Source organism: Mchenga conophoros, linkage group LG1 (genome assembly GCF_057382185.1).
Source record: "Mchenga conophoros isolate Kocher_MC1m ecotype Shallow Benthic linkage group LG1, M_conophoros_male_GT1.1, whole genome shotgun sequence".
NCBI lineage: Eukaryota > Metazoa > Chordata > Actinopteri > Cichliformes > Cichlidae > Mchenga > Mchenga conophoros.
In genome coordinates, this window is record NC_140526.1 from 12,525,104 (window position 1) to 12,545,793 (window position 20,690).

At 41.2% G+C, this 20,690-nt stretch overlaps 1 protein-coding gene across 2 annotated transcripts; it reads left to right on the forward strand.

Annotated features, from left to right (window-relative positions):
* Positions 1–7,830: 7,830 nt before the first annotated feature.
* onecut1 (one cut homeobox 1) lies at positions 7,831–19,410 on the forward strand. Of its 2 annotated transcripts, none has more exons than XM_085261686.1 (2): positions 7,831–9,350; positions 13,827–19,410. In XM_085261686.1, exons 1-2 carry the CDS (start codon positions 8,276–8,278, stop codon positions 14,114–14,116), a joined length of 1,365 nt encoding a protein of 454 aa, XP_085117812.1. In that variant the 5' UTR covers positions 7,831–8,275; the 3' UTR covers positions 14,117–19,410. The 2 variants fall into 2 exon arrangements, with proteins under 2 accessions (XP_085117812.1, XP_085117848.1); XM_085261722.1 differs by having other exon boundaries at positions 7,831–9,335.
* The last annotated feature ends 1,280 nt before the right edge of the window (positions 19,411–20,690 follow it).

Consider the following 20,690-nt stretch of genomic DNA (forward strand, 5'->3'; position numbering starts at 1 on the left):
AGGACAAATAATAATATAAAAAGGCGGTAAAAAGGTTAACAAGAGGACTGTAAAATAATAAGAAACACTTCTGGAATCACTGTAGTCTTGGCCTCGAATTTCATGTTGAAAAAGGTATTAATTCAATATTTCTATGAAGGCTGTGAATTGAAGCATTGTGATGGCTATTGTAGGTCCATGGAAAGCCAAATTGAAAAATGAATCCCCTGTCATTCCAAAGTTATTTTATTTATTTAAAAAAAACATATCCATATTATTTCAGACATGTGATTTTTAAATTGTGATGAATATCCATACTAGATTATTATGGCTCTGACCAGCCTAATATTAACACTGGTAATCTGCTCCAGGGAAGTTGTTTTCTTTTTCTGCAACTGACTATTGAGGAACTGCTATATTTCTCTCTTTAGACAACATTTGATAAAAACCACAAGCTTACAGTTGGCATAAAGAAGTTTCTATATAAAAGTTTAAAGCACACATCCTCTAAAATGAAGTCAGTTTCTTCCTGCCTCACAGAGATGTACACATGCCATCAGAAACCTATTGTGCACAATGGTAAGCCACTCGCAGCCAAACACACACACGCGCACACGCGCACACACAAAGAAAAGGACAGTCTGTTGTTGACATGAAATGTATAATCCTCCCCCTTTCCAAGGTATAGATTTTCAGACACAAGTAAAAGACAGCAATCCTTGACCCAACCACTGAGCACCTTGTTAAATCTGCACACACTGTGTGCTGCACACACATTGCTTTTAACAGGTGGAGCTTAGTTATTAAATATAGCACTTCCGATAGTGTAAGTGGCTGAGAGGATCTTAACTGATCAGGAGGGACACTCCTGTTCAAAGCATTATTAAAGTTTAAACACTGATCTACACTTCTGAGCTTTTCAGCTTCCTGGGACTCCATTCACTTCTATAAAATCACAGGAACTAATTAGCTTTCATAAATAAATCATATTTTGCATCTTTGTTGTGAAGGTAATGTTCTTTTAAAACTTACTAGTAATTAAGATGCATTTTGTCTACAGTTTAGGATGGCGTGTTATTTAATTTTGAAAAGGTTAATATAAATACACAAGGAATGACTTGAATCACATTTCTAAAAGGTGAAATAAAATCATAAAACACATGTATGATGTATACATACAATAAAATGTGTTTTAAGGACTCCTTAAAGTACTCATATAAAAATGAAAATTCAAACAATGAAATATTACATGACTCCAGCTGCTGGTAACAATCATGCCATACAACTGAAAGCTTCAGAATAGCCATTAAATTGACCTGGAAGTAAAGTTGTTGGTCAACAAAAAATGAAATATTAAGTAACCTTTTTATGTCTTAATTTGCATTATAATGTAATGGATGTAGTTACTAAAAACCTCTTTGAAAAATCTTATAAACAGGAGACTTCCGCCTGATCTAGTAAATGGAAACAATCCAAATGTATTTTGTTTGAGAATACAATTTCTCTGTGAGCAGAATGGTATGAGGACCTCACCACTTTTTATTTACCATCCTCTCTCTGGTGTGTATCTGCCAGTGCACTGACCACTGGCCCTCAGGCCCAGGGTTCACTGACCCTTCACCCCTGACCCCCTCAGCTGGCCAAACTCTAACCCTGGGACAGATGGATAACGGACTCTATGCTTTATCTCCTCCTGACCACACTCTCCTTCTCTCTGCCCTCACCATAGCCTTTCCTTTCACCTTTTAGTGCCCCTTCCTCTCTTTTCCTTCATCATCCATCTCCTGCTCTTGATTACCTGAATTCATAGATCCACTCAAGTCTTCACCTTTACTCCACCCTCTTATTTGCCTCTCCCTACACTTCTCCCCTCTTTGCAGAGCTCATATATTTTTACCCCCCACTTATTTTACAATTTAAATTTCTCTCTTAAATGCACAGTTACAAACGTGTTTCTTTTCCATAATGTTTTTTTTTTTCAAAAGCACTGCTGTTCTGCCCTACAGGTTAGATTTAGTGAAATATTAGAGTATATATTAGAATATAGTAGAGACAGAAAACCATACATGACCGCACTGACAGACCACAGAAAGCTATTTCAGTCCAACCACGTGATGCCAAAAAAGTAAGACAGTAGTTAGCTCATATTTGTAGTAGATTATTTCAAGTGCTTATTTTGAGATTGCAAAGATTAAACTTGTGCTGTAATGCTTCAATCTCTCTCTCTTTATTCTAAATATATGTATATATTTGCACAAATACAAGCATAAGTGAGAAGAGAAAAATAAATATTGATTGAATATTAATTGTAGCCCATAAATGCTTCAGAGAGACTTATACACTCTGATTGTACTTATTGTGGGAGTATTTCACAAATAAACTATGTTTAAGTCTTAGTCATGGAGGCTCCGTCTGCTTCCTTAAATTTCCCCTTTTTTTATCCTGAAAGAAATATTTGATCTGCGTCTTAATAATACTGCAGTTTGTTCTCTCATCTGACTGTGGGTTAATATATGGGATCATTATAAACATTTATGCAGCGAAGGAGCTTCTCGTGCCAAAGGGGCTGACGCTCAGGCGGATCGAACCTTTCGATTGATACTGAAACAATTTGCATACTGATTCTCTTTCAGTGCGCACGGATCCATAACAACACCGGCCAGCTATTCAAATGCGTCTGCATCGAGAAAAGCACGGGGAGATGCACGGTATCGCTGCAGGAAAAGAGAGGCTTTGTACGGGGAGACGAATTTGCGACTGGAAACGAGGCGCATGCAGCGGCTAAGGATCTTTACCTCGGTCAGGATTTGGGACTCTGGCAGCTCTGGAGAAAAACTGGAGGCTTGGAGAGCCGGAGGAGGAGGAGGATGAGGGAGAGTAAGGGACGGGAAGGACATAGATGGAGGAGACGCGAGGATGCCAGCGCATCCTCAGCTTTTTGCAGCTCGCATGTTGGAGTTAAAGAGCTTATGTAAATTGATGTTGAGGCTCTGTCGTTCTGTGCGCTTCTGTAAGGCAGTGAGCTGGAAGGATGATAAAGATGCATGACAGAAAAGGATCCTGCGTTAAAGTCTGGAACTACAGTGTGTGTGTCTGTGTGTGTGTGCGTGCGTGCGTTGGCCGTGCGTGTGCGTGTCTGTCTTTATGTGTGACGCAAAAGAAGAAGAAGAGTTTAAATGCACACATTTGAAGACTGGCACCCTGTTGAGAAGAGATGTGGAAAAAAAGAGTGCTTTCCGAATCTGACGCACACAAGCTGAGTGTTTCTCTGGCGCATATGCGCACAAACTTAAAGCAGCTGCGCCACATTTCAGTCTATAGTATCTACACAAGGGCATCAATTAAAATGGTCTTTTCCTAGTTAAATGTTGGTTTAACTGTACTTAAAATAATATAATTTCCGCACTGCGTGGCCGATATTACCGGCTTGCTTCATAATTAACTGAAACTGCTTGAGAGTCGACTTCGTTTCTCACATTTTCATTTTATCTAAAACATCAGAAAATAAGTCCCAATAGTTACGAGTTCGTGAGGCAATGTAACCACCAACACACGCATAAATATTTCAGAATTCAGACGTTTTTGGTTGCACACACAGTTCGCATTAATTTGAATTTCTAAAGAGAAATTGATCATTTAGATGCGATGATAACGATGCACCTGTAAAGATAGTTAAGCTGGCCAGCATGCTGTCAAATCTCTTATTGAAAAATATACCCACACTCCTGTTGTTAATGCATGGATAAAATGCATAGATTTTATCCAAATCTGACGCAGTGCTGCAGATATTAATAATAATAAAATCCTTAGTTATTAAACCTCAAATTATAAATGTTCTAAATCAGCAGATACATCTACATGAAGACAATAGTTTCGATTTTTGTTCAATTTGCAGTTTATAGAAATATTTAGGACATAGTGTGCCAATGTGTATTCTGCAGCTTTGTATAGTCTGTTTACTCATGAGCTACTTTTATACGTGTTAACTGCAAATAATACAAGACACTATTTACAGGTTCGCTATTAGTACAGAAAACCATAATTAGGATCAACTAAAATAGTTAAAAGGAAAAGCCGAGAGATTGTGGCTACAAAAACACGGCAATAAGCAGGGTTTTTTTTATTACATTTATTTATTTCAGAAATTTGGAAGAAATTTTCATTTTCCCTAAACTCGTTATTGTTGCCTCCAAAAGCCACACAGCCTGTTTGTGTACGAGGTCATTTGGATTTGAAGCGCACATTTAGTGGGGCTGGTTTGGCTATCGTTGACACGGTTTTGTTGTCATAATTGGAGTCTTACCAAAGTTACAGGGAGTAATTGGGCGGCATATGGGCACCTTAATGTAAAGTGATGCCTTGTTAATTTCACATGAGTGCACGAATCAGAGCAAGTGACGCGGAATAACACAAGAGGCAGTTGAGTTACCCCTGAGCAAGGCAGCAGGTCCGGCATCTGCTGCTCGGCCATGATGGCATTTATAATAATTAGGTGGGGAAATAAAAAGTAAATTCCTTAATCTGGGATGAAATTTTAAGCCATTTTACATCAAAGCCCCAAGGCGTGTGTGTTCCAAAATTCTGGTTATTGGGGAGGAAAGAAAAGAAAAAACTTTCAACAAAAACTTCTTAAAATGATCTTCAAAGATCTTTAAATCTTTAGATCGCTCTTTAGCTTCATTTCATCTAAGTTTACCATTTCCTACCAGGCTGTATTATGTTATTCATGTGACCTGTTTTTATTTTAATTATTATTTTTCTTTTCAACCTCAGAATAAAGCTGGCCTACTGCCTTAAACTAACGTAATTTCTACACTTTTAGTACTATTTCAATTTTCCATAAGACGGCGTTTGTTTTTTGTTTTGTGTTCTTGTTTGTTTGTTTGTTTTTTAAATAACCCGGTTGCTCATTTAAATAATCACATTATTCAAAGAGAAAATAATTACCGCCTGTCTAAAATCCCACAAACAAATTACGCAAAGAAAAAAAAAGTATATTTTTAGGTTGGTTTATTATAACAAATCGTAGGCCTTAGCCTGAGTCCCTCCAGGAATTATAATTTTATTCAGTATTGATTGGCGCGCTGTGGTGTGTTTTCAAGGCCTGTGCTTTTTGCTCTAAAGGACAGCCATCAACGCTGCAATGCACATTTTCATTTTTAAAAAGGAAGAAATCTGTTCATATGTTTTCAGATATTTAGGCTTTAATATATTTTCCTCTGTTAAATTCCCGATTCAAATAAAAAAAATCATCTAAAAGTAGAGGAGGACCCATTTATGGATCTCGGGATTTTAGAGGTGAAGCAGTAAAATCAATTCATGGGTTCAAACCTATAAAACAAAAGCGAAGTGATTTATTTTCAAAAGGATGATTCAGTTTCCGAATGTATGCGTCGTTATATTGCAAAGGGTCAATGACCATACTGCTCAAATTCAAGTAGGCTCATTTATAAAAGTTAAGTTCCACCAGATGCCATTTAGCAAAGGCTTATTCTTAAACAAGCCGTAATTGTCATTTTGAGCATCTATAAAGCTTGCAACGCTGTGTCATTTTGCAGAGCTGCTGAAATATTGATCCACCGTCCTCTCTGCCAGACATTATATTGTTGCTGCTCGGATATGCTGCTGTGGGGCTTCATGGGAATTATGCCCCTGATTAATAATCAGTGTGAAACCTACATTTTGCACTTTCAGTGCCCATTCTCTGGATCAAGTTTTCCTTGGCGCACACTATTTCATAAGATTTGATCAATATAATATTTTTCCCTCCAACTCGCCGGTATTTCTTCATCCGCGCATGTATGGATCTGTGGCACACTTTGGTCTCTGCTTCTGTTTCTTTTGTGCTAATTGAATTGAATTCCGCTTGAAATGTATCCTCTTTCAGAAGTGCTCAGAAAACCGTGTCCCTTATATTCTCTGCAAAGCAAATGTCACAGCCTCGTAAGGTTTGGCCTATCTCGGCACAATGGCCACAGAAAGCCAACACACATAAACACACAGCTCAGGTCGTGCAGACATGGCAGAAGCCTATCGATCCGTATGAGAATGTGTAGATGAGGTTTGCTTCCAAGTAAGGCCAAACCTTAGCCCTGCTGGATCTCGTTTGCTTGTGCGAGGAGAGCGCATCAAAAATAAAAACAGACGCGAAAATAGCAAAAGTTTTATTGGGAGAAATTGAGTTTTTAGTTTACAGTATAAATTGTATTTAAAATTTTGATCAAAATGAATTAGAATAAATTCTGCTTGAAATAAAACCAGATGCCTCAGTGTGGAATAAGTTGGTGCTATTGTTAAATTAACATAATTTTATTTAGTGTTTTTTGTTTTCCTGTCCTCAGCTCTATTTTCCTCCCTCCAAAGTCTATTATGTCCGCAGGTCTGCACGGTTGGACAGCCACACTTCGAGGAATTAGTGTCCTTTTGTCTCGACACACGTCACACACACGCCGTTGACATTGACTTCACATCAGAGGCAGTTTAACTTCTCTCTCTTTCTTTCTTTTCTTTTATTTAACTCGTTCAACCGAGCGCAGGGTCTATTGTGGGGGCCCTGACAGATGCGGGGCCCCTAGCAGGTCCATAACAGGGAAAAGTCTGAAAGGTTAATCTGTCCCCCCGCAGATGTTGGCTTTGGGAGTCTTGAAGCGTCACCTTTGACATGTCCCTCATTCAGCAGGGGGTCCAGAAGGACACTGACCGCTGCAAGCTGTCACCTCGGCCGGCTGAGGACGCCCTGCGCTACCGCTCTATTAGGCTAAACGGCCCTTGACGTGTAACTTAAATGTAAGCGGGGGCGGGCTCTTGTCAGGCTGCAGGTTTGAGGGGGTTGGACACTCATGCAAAGTGCACCACAACATCAACAACAACACAGGGACACGTAGTCATGTTACGTGTCAGCACGTGATTTCCATCGGTGGGACTGGATTGTACACACCTGCCGTGGATGCGCACGTGTGTGTATGCGTGTGTAAATTTCTGAGAAGTTTCTGCAAATAAAAAACAAATGTTCTTAATTGACTAAATAACATGTGGGTGTTGTATTTTTATTATCACCGTTTAATGGCCATACTATATCCTCAAATAGTTCTAAAGCACAAGGATTAAATATGCCCCCACACACTCACACATGCACACTCATGCACACATGCTGGGCTTGGTTCGTTAAGCCTAATAGTTGGACAATAGACACATCTGCTCATCTTTTTCTATCAAAAGAGAAGGTACTACGGTCTTCGTTTGGTTAAACTGCCACATATTTGGCACGGTTGTGGGGGCGGGTTGGGGCAGCTGACTAATAATGATAAAAGAATGGATGTATTTGATGCTTATGAATATATACAGGCTGTGACTTTATTGACAGCCTTTTACGGGAACAATTAACTCATCCTGCTTTGATTTCTGTGGCGACCGTTTCTGCTTCGTCGAAAGGAATTAAGTGTCGTTGTTGTTTTGTTTGGGAGTTTTGGAGGTTTTGGATCCCAGACTCACCGGTTAAAAATCAACTCCATATGAACCCGGAAGTTTACTTCATTTGCGGTTAATAGTTTAAGGAGGACTGAATGTGAAGCCTCATTACAGCCTTAATGAATTTAACATTTTCTAAATAAGAGCTGATAATTAACGATATAGCTGTGTACTCAGTCAGCATCCATGAGCAGATTTCGTAGGGCTTTGATGTGAGCTCTCTCTATTAGCATTATTAGCATTTGCAGCAAAAGCTAAAGGGTCCTGAATAGTTCTAATAGCTGTGAGCAGCTTTTCATACCATCCTTCCTTAATAAGGTACCTGACGTCAGAGAATGGGGCGGTGTGTGTACGCGTGTGCCTGAAAGAGAGAGGGAGACAGAAAGAGAGAATACGAGTGGAGATGGGTGTCCCCTTTGCGCATGTGTAGACAGTGAGCTGTGCTGCGGTGGAACAGGGGCTGGAGACACACTGCTAGAGAGATGGCGCGGCACCCGACCGGAGCGCAAGGACAGCTGGTTGGTGGTGGGGGGGCTTGAATTATAAAGAGAATCAGAAAATTAAGAGAGTAATTATTTAAAAAAAAAACAACTGTCAAGCAAAGGGGGATTCGGAAGAGGAGTTTTCATTCTGCAAAACAGCGTGCGAGGTAGGGGAATAATGAAATAGGTGAATGTAAGGACAGAGAAGAGGCAATAGCAAAGGAGGCTACTGCAAGAAAAAAACAACAACAAAAGAAATTTGAACTTTTACTGGACGTGAGGACTTCTGGACATCAGCTAACTGGGGTAGGTCAGATAGATGGTTTGTCCACAGCGCTGCCCGGATCATGAACGCACAGCTGTCGATGGAGAATATTGGCGACCTGCACGGAGTGAGCCATGAGTCCGTGTCCGGTCACGGAGAGCTGCTGAGTGGCCACAGTCCACATTCCCGTCCGAGCCCTAGGGGTTTAAGCCACCGTGCTATGGGCATGGCGACCCTGCTCGACACCGGAGACTATCACCCCAGCCACTCTGGACACTTGCATCCAGCCATCAGCATGTGTGAAGCCCCCCCTGGCATGAGCGCGAGCAGCACTTACACTACCCTAACCCCCCTGCAGCCCTTACCCCCCATCTCCACCGTGTCCGACAAGTTTCCTCCCCATCATCATCACCACCACCATCCACATCATCCTCACCCGCACCCGCACCAGAGGATCCCCGGAAATGTTAGCGGCAGTTTCACGCTGATGCGAGAGGACCGGAGTCTGGCGCCTATGAACAGTCTGTATCCCGCATATCATCACAAGGATCCGTGCATGGGCCAGAGCCTCTCCCCGTTATCCGGTTCCGGTCTGGCCAGCATACACACGTCCCAGGCCGGCATCCCCCCCTACGCTCATCCTGGTGCCGCTATGCCTGGTGAGAAGATGCTCACCCCGAGCGGGTTCGAGGCTCACCATCCGGCCATGCTCAGCAGACATGCGGAGCAGCACATGAGCTCCTCAGCTGGTATGGTACAAATCAACGGCCTCCATCACCATCCGCACGCCCACCTTGGCGCGCAGGGCCACGGCCAAGTGCTGGGGAACAGCCGGGAGCAGGCCTCCGGGCCCGGGCAGCAAGGGGGCGGCGGTGGAGGGGGTGGTGTTTCTGGGGGACAGATGGAGGAGGTGAATACCAAAGAGGTGGCGCAGAGGATCACCACAGAGCTGAAGCGCTACAGCATCCCTCAGGCCATCTTTGCCCAGCGGGTCCTGTGCAGGTCCCAAGGGACCCTGTCCGACTTGCTGCGAAACCCCAAACCCTGGTCCAAGCTTAAGTCCGGCAGAGAGACCTTCCGCCGCATGTGGAAATGGCTGCAAGAGCCTGAGTTCCAACGCATGAGTGCGCTCAGGCTCGCAGGTGAGCGAAGCCTCGGTAAAGCCCCATTTTTGCTTTCATCTTTTCATTGATTTCCAAAGAAAAATAAAACGATCGGCAAATGACTGTAATTTGGCACAGAAGGTCACTGGCGCTGAATGTTATCTTGTGCTGAGCAATGGAGAGAGGAATTGAAACTGGGCTTGTAGTTTGTTTTTTGCTATACTGGAAAAAAAAATATAGCAAACCAACTGTAAGACATTCAAATTCACATAAGAGTCACATTCAGGACTGGCGTTTCCTCTGTGCTGGATAGGTCTTTAAAAGATATGTATAACTTGTAATCTCTCTAATTGCCTCCAGATGCTGGAAGTCAAATGATATCAGCTTTAGGACGGAATCGGGAAAAGTTGGCCCTGGTTACTATTATTTATGTTGAGTGGTTAAATTCAACATACAGTCAGATAAACAACAGGAGGAATTAGAGCCGAAAGCAAACTTCACTGAGCTGAAGACCGTGCAGAGACTGGCCTGACATCAATACGCATCCCTTTTCTGTCTCTACACTGATTTTGGGGCTTGTGTGGAACAAGTACTCATGTCATTTTACCTCAAAATATCGACCGCTGGACTGTGTGCGTAAACTGATCCTTCTCCCAGAAATCGTTAGGAACGTGTTTATTTTGGTGTAGATGCAACCGATCAGCTCCTTTTTTTGGAGTTGCCCTTCATGTAAACACAGAGTGTGTGTGCACGTGTTCCTGGGAGTTTGTCATAAACCGAATCAAAGCGACGCCGGAGTCATGCATTATTTAGTTGGTGTAAAGACGTTTGGAGCTCTCTTTGGCAAAATTAGAGACTTCAGTTCCTCAGCAGAAAAGAATTGAAAAGAGCACGTGTTCGTGTTTAGCTGGTGAACAAACCCTGACTTCGTTGAAGTTTCTCTAATTAACTGGTAGACCTCTGTATGAATTTGTCCCTGTGGTACGCACGAGTCAATTAAGGCGCCCAGCGAGGCCCAAATAGCACGTGCGCGTTCACACACACCAATAGACCCAATAGATTTTTTTTACGTTTATAGGCCCGATCAATGACCTACAAATGGGGCTTTTGTGCTTTTTGAAAAGTGAGGCTACACGGTGGAAAGTGCGCGCTTTTGTGCACGTGTATGCTCGCGCGTGTGCACATCAGTGTAATCACAATTGATTATTTTTCAGTTTTCCCATCTGCTGCTACTGATGTGTGTGTGTGTGTGTGTGTGTGTGTGTGTGTGTGTGTGTGTGTGTGTGTGTGTGTGTGTGTGTGTGTGCTTTGAAGAGATTTTATCAGTGGAAAATGAGTGAAACACACACGCGCACACGCATATTTGATATTGCATTTGCATCATTTTATCATTAGTGGAATGAGCATATAATTAAAACTAAACTCAGACCAGCAGCATATTGACTTGTATCGTTAAAGCTCTGATTTTATTTTTCAGAGAAATAGATATTCATACAGTGCAGGGAAAATGTAACAGGCCTGCTTCAGTTATTGTTGTATTTTTCTTTGTCGATGTTACCTAACTTAAAAAAACATATTTAAACTGTATAAACTCTTGTTTTTGTTGATTTTTTTTATTTTGGGGGGTTGGCCAAAAAAGTACCAAAATATCAATTGCGAGTTTTATTTAGAAAATGTCAGATAAAGAAGATGGATAATGGAGAAAGAGGGGGAAAATAGAGTTAAAAATTAAATAAATTCAGAATAAAATAGTCTGAGCGCCATTTTATTGATCCGTTCGTTCCTGTGTGAACTGGATATGTGATCTTGTACTGAGGTAGATTTGATCTGTTCATTGATTTTAGGCTTCTGAAATTAATCTTGGGCCTTCTCTCGTTTTCCCACGTATTCAATTACCCATCTGAATATTTGTATGTGTAGAATGGAATAGAATAAAATAGAATACAATGGAATATAAAAGTGAGGAGAGAACCCACTCCAGACAGCGCATAGGAATTCATTACAACTTTTTTTTTCTTTTTTTTTTTGTGGAAAGAAGCTGTGATTGCATAGACCTTTCTTGATGGTGGTTGTGTTTTCTTTTTTATTATTCTTGGTGAATAATTATCTACTTCCACTTAATCGGGATGTAGATTCTTGAAATAAATACACGCTGGGCTAAATCTTCGCAACGTTTTCAGCTCAGATGTCTGTTTGTTGTTCTCTGTACGGTTATGAAACGCGGGGCATTCGTCACATTGTGTCAGTACACGCTATGTGTGCAGTCTGTTTTAGTGTGTGGAGTTATCTCGTGTTTGTAATGATTAGCCGGGAGCAGCAGCGGTGTGTGTGTGTGTGTGTGTGTGTGTGTGTGTGTGTGTGTGTGTGTGTGTGTGTGTGTGTGTGTGTGTGTGTGTGTGTGTGTGTGTGATTAGCCCGATAACGAGGCCGTTGTTATGTTCCCATCGGTCCTGGGAAAGCTCCCTGTCTTCGCGGGCCTCCCGTGCGGGGTCGGGCTCCTCTGTGCTGGCTCCTGCTGTCTGAGTGGCCTTCACTCGTGCTGATTTATTGCAACCCTTACACGAGGAGCTCCGGCCCTCTGTTAATATTTACCTGTACTGGAGACAACGGGCTGCTCATACTCACAATTATAGACCCACTCCACTTTATGGTCATGCTAACAGGCCGCTTCGCTGTACTTTAGCACATGCTGAAGAAAGTGCTTGAAATTAGAAATCATGTATCATGTGAGATCTCGGCGGGGGGCAGGTCCTCTTTTGATTTTATAATTCTAATCGTTTTTAAAGTATCGCGTAGTGTTACTTAAGCTTTCATTTGGCGATAATACACCAAAACTAAGAACAACAAGAGGAATAAAGTAGAGTTTAACGATAATATGTAGTGCTTTACTACAATATAGAACGGGAAGTCATTTTATTAGTTTATTAGTGTAGGGAAACACTTACTGTAGTTGTTCTCCTCTACCTTTTTTTTTTTTTTCAAAAAAGGTGTCTAAATTTGTCTGATCGAAGTTTTCTGTTTTCAGCACGTTGTCTCGGGTTGACTCATGAAATGCGTTTGTTTACTTCGTGCACTTTGCAAAATTAATCGGTGCTGGTCGGAGAATTGTTTTGTGGTTGTGATGTGTTGTTCATTAATTTCCCCAGTGAGCCCATATTTGGTCTCACCTTAGCAGCCCGCGTCTGCCCCCTCCTGGTCTGACCTCACTCTCCGTTTAAATGACTGGAGCTTGGGGTGTTAATAAAAAAAAAAAAAAAGCTGTAGCCATGTAGCAAAGAGTTCAGATTAACTGAAGTTTGACTTTTTATCAGATGGATTCCCAAGTTTTTGTTTTTCCAGTATAAAATCATCTCCAGGCCATTTTCTTTATTTATCTACGTCACCTGCGGGGGACATTGCTTTCAGCACCGTGGACAGCGCTCATTGTTCTGGCATGCTTCCTGCTGATTGCTCTTCTTCTGGACCCACGAAACCTTTGGTGCCTGAATCAAAAGAGGCTCTATGTGGATCTATGAGTCTAATTTTGCTATTATATCCCATGTACCTTTTAAAAAATCTGAAAAGAGGAGTTTTGAACAAAAATAGCACTACTTCCAACAATCATTGGCTGTGTGATTCTTTCAGAGTAAATGATGCAAAAACCGTAATAGAAATGTGTCTGTGAAAAATGTTGATAAAACCTTTCAATTACCAGTTCTACTGGTTTAGTATCCAAAAATGTGAAATATGAAATAGTATCCAAAAATTTGCTTAGACCAGCAAAGACAGTTTACTTGATTTCACCAAACTCAAACCACACACAAGCTACATCAAACATAAGGAAGCTTTCAAAACAGGCTGTGCATCGTTTACATTGAAGGCTAATATTTTATTAGAGCGAGCATGAAACACAAGAAAAATATATGTTTCTAGGAATTAAAGGAAATTAAAGAGATATACAAATAAGAGCTTGTGTATAATTTGGTTCTTGATACAACTGAATATTCTTCATGTTGGCATCACTAAAAACAAATTTCAGCTGCATGTGTATCCATAGGACCTAAAAAGTCCATATCAGAGTAGATCCAAATTGACTTCTCTATAACATTACACAGTAAAGAGGCTTGGATTGGCTTTAGATAATCACATTAGTTTAGCACATTTAGTCCCTAGAGGATTAAGTACCCCTGACCCCAATCCTATGTTATCAGAATATGTAATTTTTGTATTTTGAACAGGTCTCAGGTCTTGACGATCAGGATACAAAAGCGAAAAATACAAATTGTCACATACAAAACCTCTGTTTTACTTTTTATGAAGATAAAACAACATTTTAGCACTGAGGACTTTGCAGAGTTGGAGTGGAAACTACAACCTGCCTCCCCCAGCCTAATATTGTGGAAAAGAACCAATTCATGGTTCAGGCCACACTCTTTACTCAGGACTTTTTAAAATCCCAGGATAAGTTGTGATTCTCGTTTTTCTGTCTTCTGCCCTCTCTCACAAATCCCCTCTCTCTCTCTGTATGTCTCTTTGCTGAAATCTCCACAGCATGTAAGCGTAAGGAACAGGACCACGGCAGAAGCGAGCGGGGAAATGTGACCAAGAAGCCCCGGCTTGTGTTCACAGATGTGCAGCGGCGGACACTCCATGCCATCTTCAAAGAGAACAAGCGTCCATCCAAAGAGCTGCAACTCACCATTGCTCAACAGCTGGGCCTCGAGCTGGCTACAGTCAGCAACTTCTTTATGAACGCACGCCGCCGGAGCCTAGATAAGTGGGTGGATGACGGCTCTGGTCACTCAGCCAACTCTGGCCCCAACGCCTGCACCAAAGCCTGAAGAAGGACTGATTTGACCAACTCATGGACTGACTCAACCTCGGTGGAAAAGCTTTAAAACTTAAGAGAAACAAAGAAAACTTAAAAAAGACCTTGAAGCAACGTTTTGCCCTTAAACCTGTACTATATTGATATTTATAGTATCCAAAGATGAAAAAACAAACCAAAGACTTCTCCTTTGACCTGCTTTACAATGTTTGTTTTAGCAACACATTTATGTGTAACATACTGCAAAAAGACTATAGTTTTACTCCCCCTCTCACACACACTCGCTGTCACTGGTCTCTAGCTTTATTACACCCTCCCCTCACCTCCCCACCCAGTATGAATCTATCATTCGCCACTGTTATCTTTAATCTGATTGGTTGGTTTTGATGATGGGTCCCTAAACAGAGGTTTAATCAGCCTCTTGACAGTCTGATCTGCAGTTGTCCACGGCCTCGAAAACAGCCAGAATGTGGAGCTCCAGTGGGATTGGCCAATCAACTTTAAAGAAAAAAAATCCCACAGGAGAGACTGGATTGTTGTGCAACCTTGTTCGGATCAGTGGAGCGGACTGTCTGACTGTTTGTCCAACTGTCTGTCTTTCTATCAAGCATTCCAGACAGACAGGGAAATGTCCATGCGTAGACTGCTAACCCTAAAACCAAAAGGTCCAACCCTAAACCAAACCAAATAGAAAAGAATGCCTAACATCAACCCACATGGTAGTGCTTTCTTCCAACATGCTGAGGCATTGAATAATTCAAAAAGAAAAACCAAAGCCTTCTACACCTTGAAGCCTCTTTTGCAGTTTAGAAATCAAACCACTTAAGAACATCCTTTGAAGTAATTTGACCAAAGAATATATTTTGTAGTTGATAAAAGTATTTTTTACCTGTTTTCCTCCCTTACCTCCTGAGACAGACTGTTAGTGTGCTCCACGAAGAAGGAAATCATACTTGTCCTTCTCCACAGAACATTTTGAGTCACATTTAAATATTTGCTCCCTGTAAACGGAAATACTCTATGGTATAACCCTAAAAATTAACTATTGATATTTGCCTTATAGATGCCTTCTTGGAAAGAAATAGACTATACCACTTTTAACTTCGCAGACACTCTCCTGAATTATGATCATTGTACTCAATGTTAAGGTTAGTCATTACAGCTACATCTAATCCTTCTAATCTGCTTAGCTAATGCCGGCAGGTTTAGTTCTACTTTATGTGTTCAAAATCCAGCACCTGTCAAAGACAAATCTCTTCAGTTTTCTATGTAAAACACAAGCTACTGGATCTATGTGTGGTTTTGACACTGTGTGAGGGAGCGTGTCAAAACCACAGTGCCTCTGGTGGTTTTAATAAGCACTTCATATGTATTTGATTTTATCTCCTCATCAAAGATGTTGGGCGGAGGAGATGATATCAATGATCAAATCACTTTCAGGCGCTTACACAGCAATGTCAGCTTGTCACCTGAATACGAAAGCACCCCCGCTCCCTGCCTGCTGCCAATCCACCCTGCACTTCCTCCCCTCCCTGCCTCCACTCTCCTAGTAAGCTATGCATTTCAGCACTAGGAGGAAAGCACTACACAGGGCTGGCCCAGGGCAGCATAGCATTAGATATATTACGCTGGCCCCTTGCCGTCATCCTCTTCATGGCCAGGGTTAGCAGCTCTACATTCATCAGAACAAGCGCTGAAGGAGAGGCAAGAGAGAGCTGCTTTTTCTTTATCTCTGAGAGAAAAACCAAAAAGACGACAAGAAACCAAAAAAAAAAATGTGTCAAGACCTGCTGATGTTTTATAGTGTGAACCAAAGATGCTACCTCACTCAAGTTCCATACGTGATTTTTATCACTTTGATGATACCAAAGATAACCAAAGATTTTTTCTCATTGCACGGCCTCTATGAGTGGTGTTCAAAGATGTGATGTATGTGTCCCCTCCCCCCTATCTCCTGTCTCTTTTTCCCTTCTCCTTTCTCCTCCTCTTTCTCCCCCTCCCACCTGCACTCAACCCATGCACCCCCGCTATGCGTGCTCTTGCTTCATCTGTGCTCTGATTACAGCTCCATAGATAGTCATACTGATGTAGCTATAGGCAGATGTGCTGAACTAGCCTTAGATACACACAATCAGCCATGCTGGTGCCTGTGGGGTACAACTACCTTATTAGTAATGTGATCAGTGGTTGTTCATAACAGAAACACATTACTGTCTACCGCTTTGTTGACAGGAAAGGCTTTTAGTTTGGTTCATTAATGATTTTAAATTTGCATCTGAAGCCTTACCCCACCAGAGCTCTCAGTGTTGCAGCTTTATTTCCACCTGGCCTGCCTGTTAGTGTGTATCTATAGGCTGATAATATTGATCCAACAAATAGGTCAGACATCTTCACCTTACAACAGGCAGACAACCTGACATAGCCATGGGCAGAGTTGATGACTCAACTATAGGCAGACATGTTCCTGAAAGTAGAAGCAGACGTGTTGCAATCTTTCTAAAACTCCCAGGACGAGTGCCTTGCTTGAACCAAAGTGTTAAACCGCTGTTGACCTCTCACCTTTGACTCTGTGAATACCTCAGCCTGTAGAAGGGCCACTACTGAAGAAACAATGAGAAGATTTTTTTCTTTAATCACACCGTGGTGCTTTCGCCAGCGCAACCATGCAATGAAAACATACCAAAGGAATTTTTGTTGTCCACTTCTACAGTTTAAACCAAAGGTCTTTGTTTATCCTCTCCCCTGCCCGCCCTTCATCCCTCCATCCCTCTTTCCCTTAACCTTGCTTGTCTCTCTGCTGTGTGTAGGAAGGTCCAGCACTCTGGCCGTGCATGTCTTTACCAATGTGTCTGAATACCTCATAGTAATAATTCCTTTGAGTTCTGCATTGAGACGTCTATCTGTGAGTTAGGCAGAACTCCACTTGTGTGGTAATTGTTATTGTTACTTCAAAAAGCTGTATGATTATCTATTTTGAAGTTGCTGTTTTTTGTTCTGTTTTGTTTTTTGGCAGAAGTGCTCTGTTTCAAGACATGGAGGACAAGTTTCAGGGTTGATGTAGGAAACTTTTGGGATGGAGGGAGAAGCGTATTTTTTATCGGACACTGGGTTATGCCAATATTATGATGGTAGACTATTGCTTTTACAGGGTAAAACCAACTGCTGTGATATTGTGTTCATATTTTCCCTTTTCTCTACTTCTGTGTTGTGATTTTAATTTAATTGCATTTTTGTATTGGTTAACCACTACTTTAATTTATGCATTTGTAGAAACTCTAGATTTGTATATAGTAGGTTTTTGGAAAAAAGAAAAGAAACAAAAAAGACCATTTATGTTACAGCCTTATTTCCCATGCTTAGATATAACAAAGGAGTAGTTTTTATTCTTCTTCAGCTAAATCCTAGCCGGCATTTCAATGTGTGTTTTAAACACTGCCAGAAACCAAGACAGTTGATTTGCCAATGCAGACAAAGTTATACAGGAGCTACTTTGTTGAACAGTTGGCAAAAAGCAGTGTGTACGTGTGTGTGTTTTTCTATTCTTTTGACTTTTTAAAAACACTTATTTTATGGGTATTACTGCACATCCAAAGATTTTTAAAACAAACCAAAAATTGGAAAAAAAATATGTATAATGTTGAAAAGCACTGGCATTTGTGAGGTAGACTTGTTGAGTTTTGATTTGCCATTCGCACGGGTATAGAATGTAGAAGGCGTAGGGCTATGTAGGCAAGCTTACTCTACCATGTGGGGAATCTCCTGTTCAATGTACAATCTGGAGCATTTGAAACGAGGGCTGCAAGCCCCGCTCACTTTGCTGTCTCATACACAGAGTGAGGTGGAGTTTAGGCTGGGCAGCCGGTCTGCCAGGGGCTGTGCCGCGGAGCTGGGTCTGTTTTTATTGCCGTGGCACCGCCGCCTTGCTCCATCTAGTATCTGTTCTTTTGGTACGTACTCGTGTAATGACTATAAGCAAAGTCTAATAAAACTGCAAAGAACCTTACCAAGGAATCCGTGTGCGAGTGCGTATGGAGACGATTATTCGGATTGCTCTTCTGTTTTTCTGTCTGTGAATGTGAGCGTGCGCCTCAAATGTCAAGTACTGCTGAAGTATGCAAGTTTGTATGTGAGCTCATTTGCATGCATCTCTTTGATTCTGTCGTTGCCCATTGTCTAATGTGTTTGTACTGCATATTGTCAAGCTTTTTGCTGATGTGTATGCATGTGTGTGGCTGACTGGTACATTTTAAAACAGTAGGTCTCTGGGTATCAGAGGCCGCACTGTTAGTACTGTTTCCTCTCTGTCATGCTCAGACAGCACAGAGTCTCCACGGACTAAGGGGTCATCACCAAAATGTCCATGACAGATTACATCAGGATGTTATGCATTCATTGTGTCTTGAATGAATAAGTACAGATGCTTTAATTTTACATAAAAAGGCCTGTAAAGTGAACAAAAGGATAATGCAGAATGCAGCGTGGGCCTATGTTTTCCTGTTTCCTAATTCATCTCTTATTATTTGTTTTGCCCATAAGGAGTTCCCATATGATGGGTAGCTTGGCTACAAGTCTCATAATAATACTGCAGCACCTAAGACAATCATCTGGATCTCTTACGCTGGGGAACTAGTTTCCCACCCGCAGAGGGGTGTCCTCCAGCTATTCATATACAAAGATGCTTGAAGGGTTTTGATAAACAAGCATATTTGTTGTCATAGACATTTAGGAATAAATTACAGTAGAAGTTCATTTTGCACTTGCATTTCAAAATGAAATCTCCTTGCTCTTGTCAGCCTTGTGCTCTTGTCAGACTCGATCTCTTTCTTTTGACCTCCTTATCAACTCACAGTGCTTCTTCGGTTTTTAGTCTGCGTGTCAGTGTGTGTGTGTGTGTGTGTGTGTGTGTGTGTGTGCGTGTTTGTGTGTGTGTGCGTGCGTGCGTGTATGCCAGAGAGGCAATACTGTCGGTGTTACTCTCAGATGTAAAACTCCATGTCTCATGACTTGATTTGTCATTGCTGTTTCCCAGGCTTTGCTACTGCTTTCTCAGTGCCGTGCAATATCATCTGTTGTGATTGCTAAGCAAATGATAAAAAAGAAAGAAAATTGAGAAGCAAGTGATGATGTCATTCAGCTTTTTTCAGTGTTCAAATGTTTCAACATTTCTGTAGTCACAAAAAGTAGAAAATAAACTGTTGGTATTTCCAGCTTCTGAATCTTTGCTGTTGTATTATTAACATTGTTACTTTAATTTTCTTTTTACTAGGTTTTGTCTTTTCTTGCTCAGACGGACAAATTGAATCAATAAAACTTCAAATTGAATCGGCATGTAGGAAACATCCAGGTATATGAGTCTGTCTTGGATGTCAACCTGCATGACAAGTAGTTTCAGAAGATAGATCCTCAAGGTTAGAGGCTTCATTTGCACAGGCTTTCTCATCTTCAAAAATATATGAAGTTGTGTTCCTAGAAACATCTAGAATGTATGCACACATGTTGCTGCAAATATTAAAGAGTTTAAACGAATTCACTGTGATACAAGCAGCCCATCTGATGCATCAGCATTTGTACCGTGGGATGAGAACATGATGGATCACACACACACACACACACACACACACACACACACACACACACACACACACAATAATTTTTACCTCTAACAAATGTGGATTGAAGGCTTTTAATTGACAGATAAATTGTTAGTCTGGAAAAGTTCCAAAATGAATCACATTGCCACAACAAGTAAAGTATCTCAACCTGAAAGCTTCTGTTTTAACAAACCTGTATAACCTTCATTTTTTTCTAAATCTCCATGAACTACTAACAAACAGGGGTCCGTCTTTACTATAAAATATGTATAACGCCAAAGAAACTAGAGCCACCAGTTTCTTATTGCTAAAAATGTGAGTCACATTTAAGCAGCCAAGTGCAGAAAAACAAAATGTAATTACATCTGGGCTATCATTTTAACTTTCTCAGAGAACTACACGTGAGTCTATTTATCTACTCTGTAGCCCATTACTAATTTAACTGAATGATCTCAAAGTGCAACAATAAAGTGATTCCCTGCATACAACAATGATCGTCAGTACTTGTCCAGGACGTGAACAAAGGTTTACCTGAAGAACACTTTAACGTGATGAAATGATCAGTGCTTTTAACTACTAGGGGTTTTAATCTTGTAGCCGACTGGTTTTTTTTTAAATGCACCACCTGTATCCTGTCACTAGATGGAGCTGTGACATGAATTTTCACAAACAATCATTATTTGCAGTTACCAACATCTTTAAAGGAAAAAGAAAAAGAATAACAAAGATTCAGGGTACTGTACTGCAGCACCTACGAAGATAACTATCCCCATCACACTGAGCTGATTTTCTGACCGTGGGCTAAGACGATAAGGCAAATGAGCTTTATATGCATTCAGAAAATGCCCCCATTAGAATCAGCAGGGGCTTGACTGTCTACTATTAGCTTAACAGTTTATTGCTAAATTACATCATCAAACAAACTACAGGCCTCACTGTGTTGCTGGTGTTTGAAGGTAATTAAATTGTGCAGCTCAAAATGTCTGCTGACTTTCA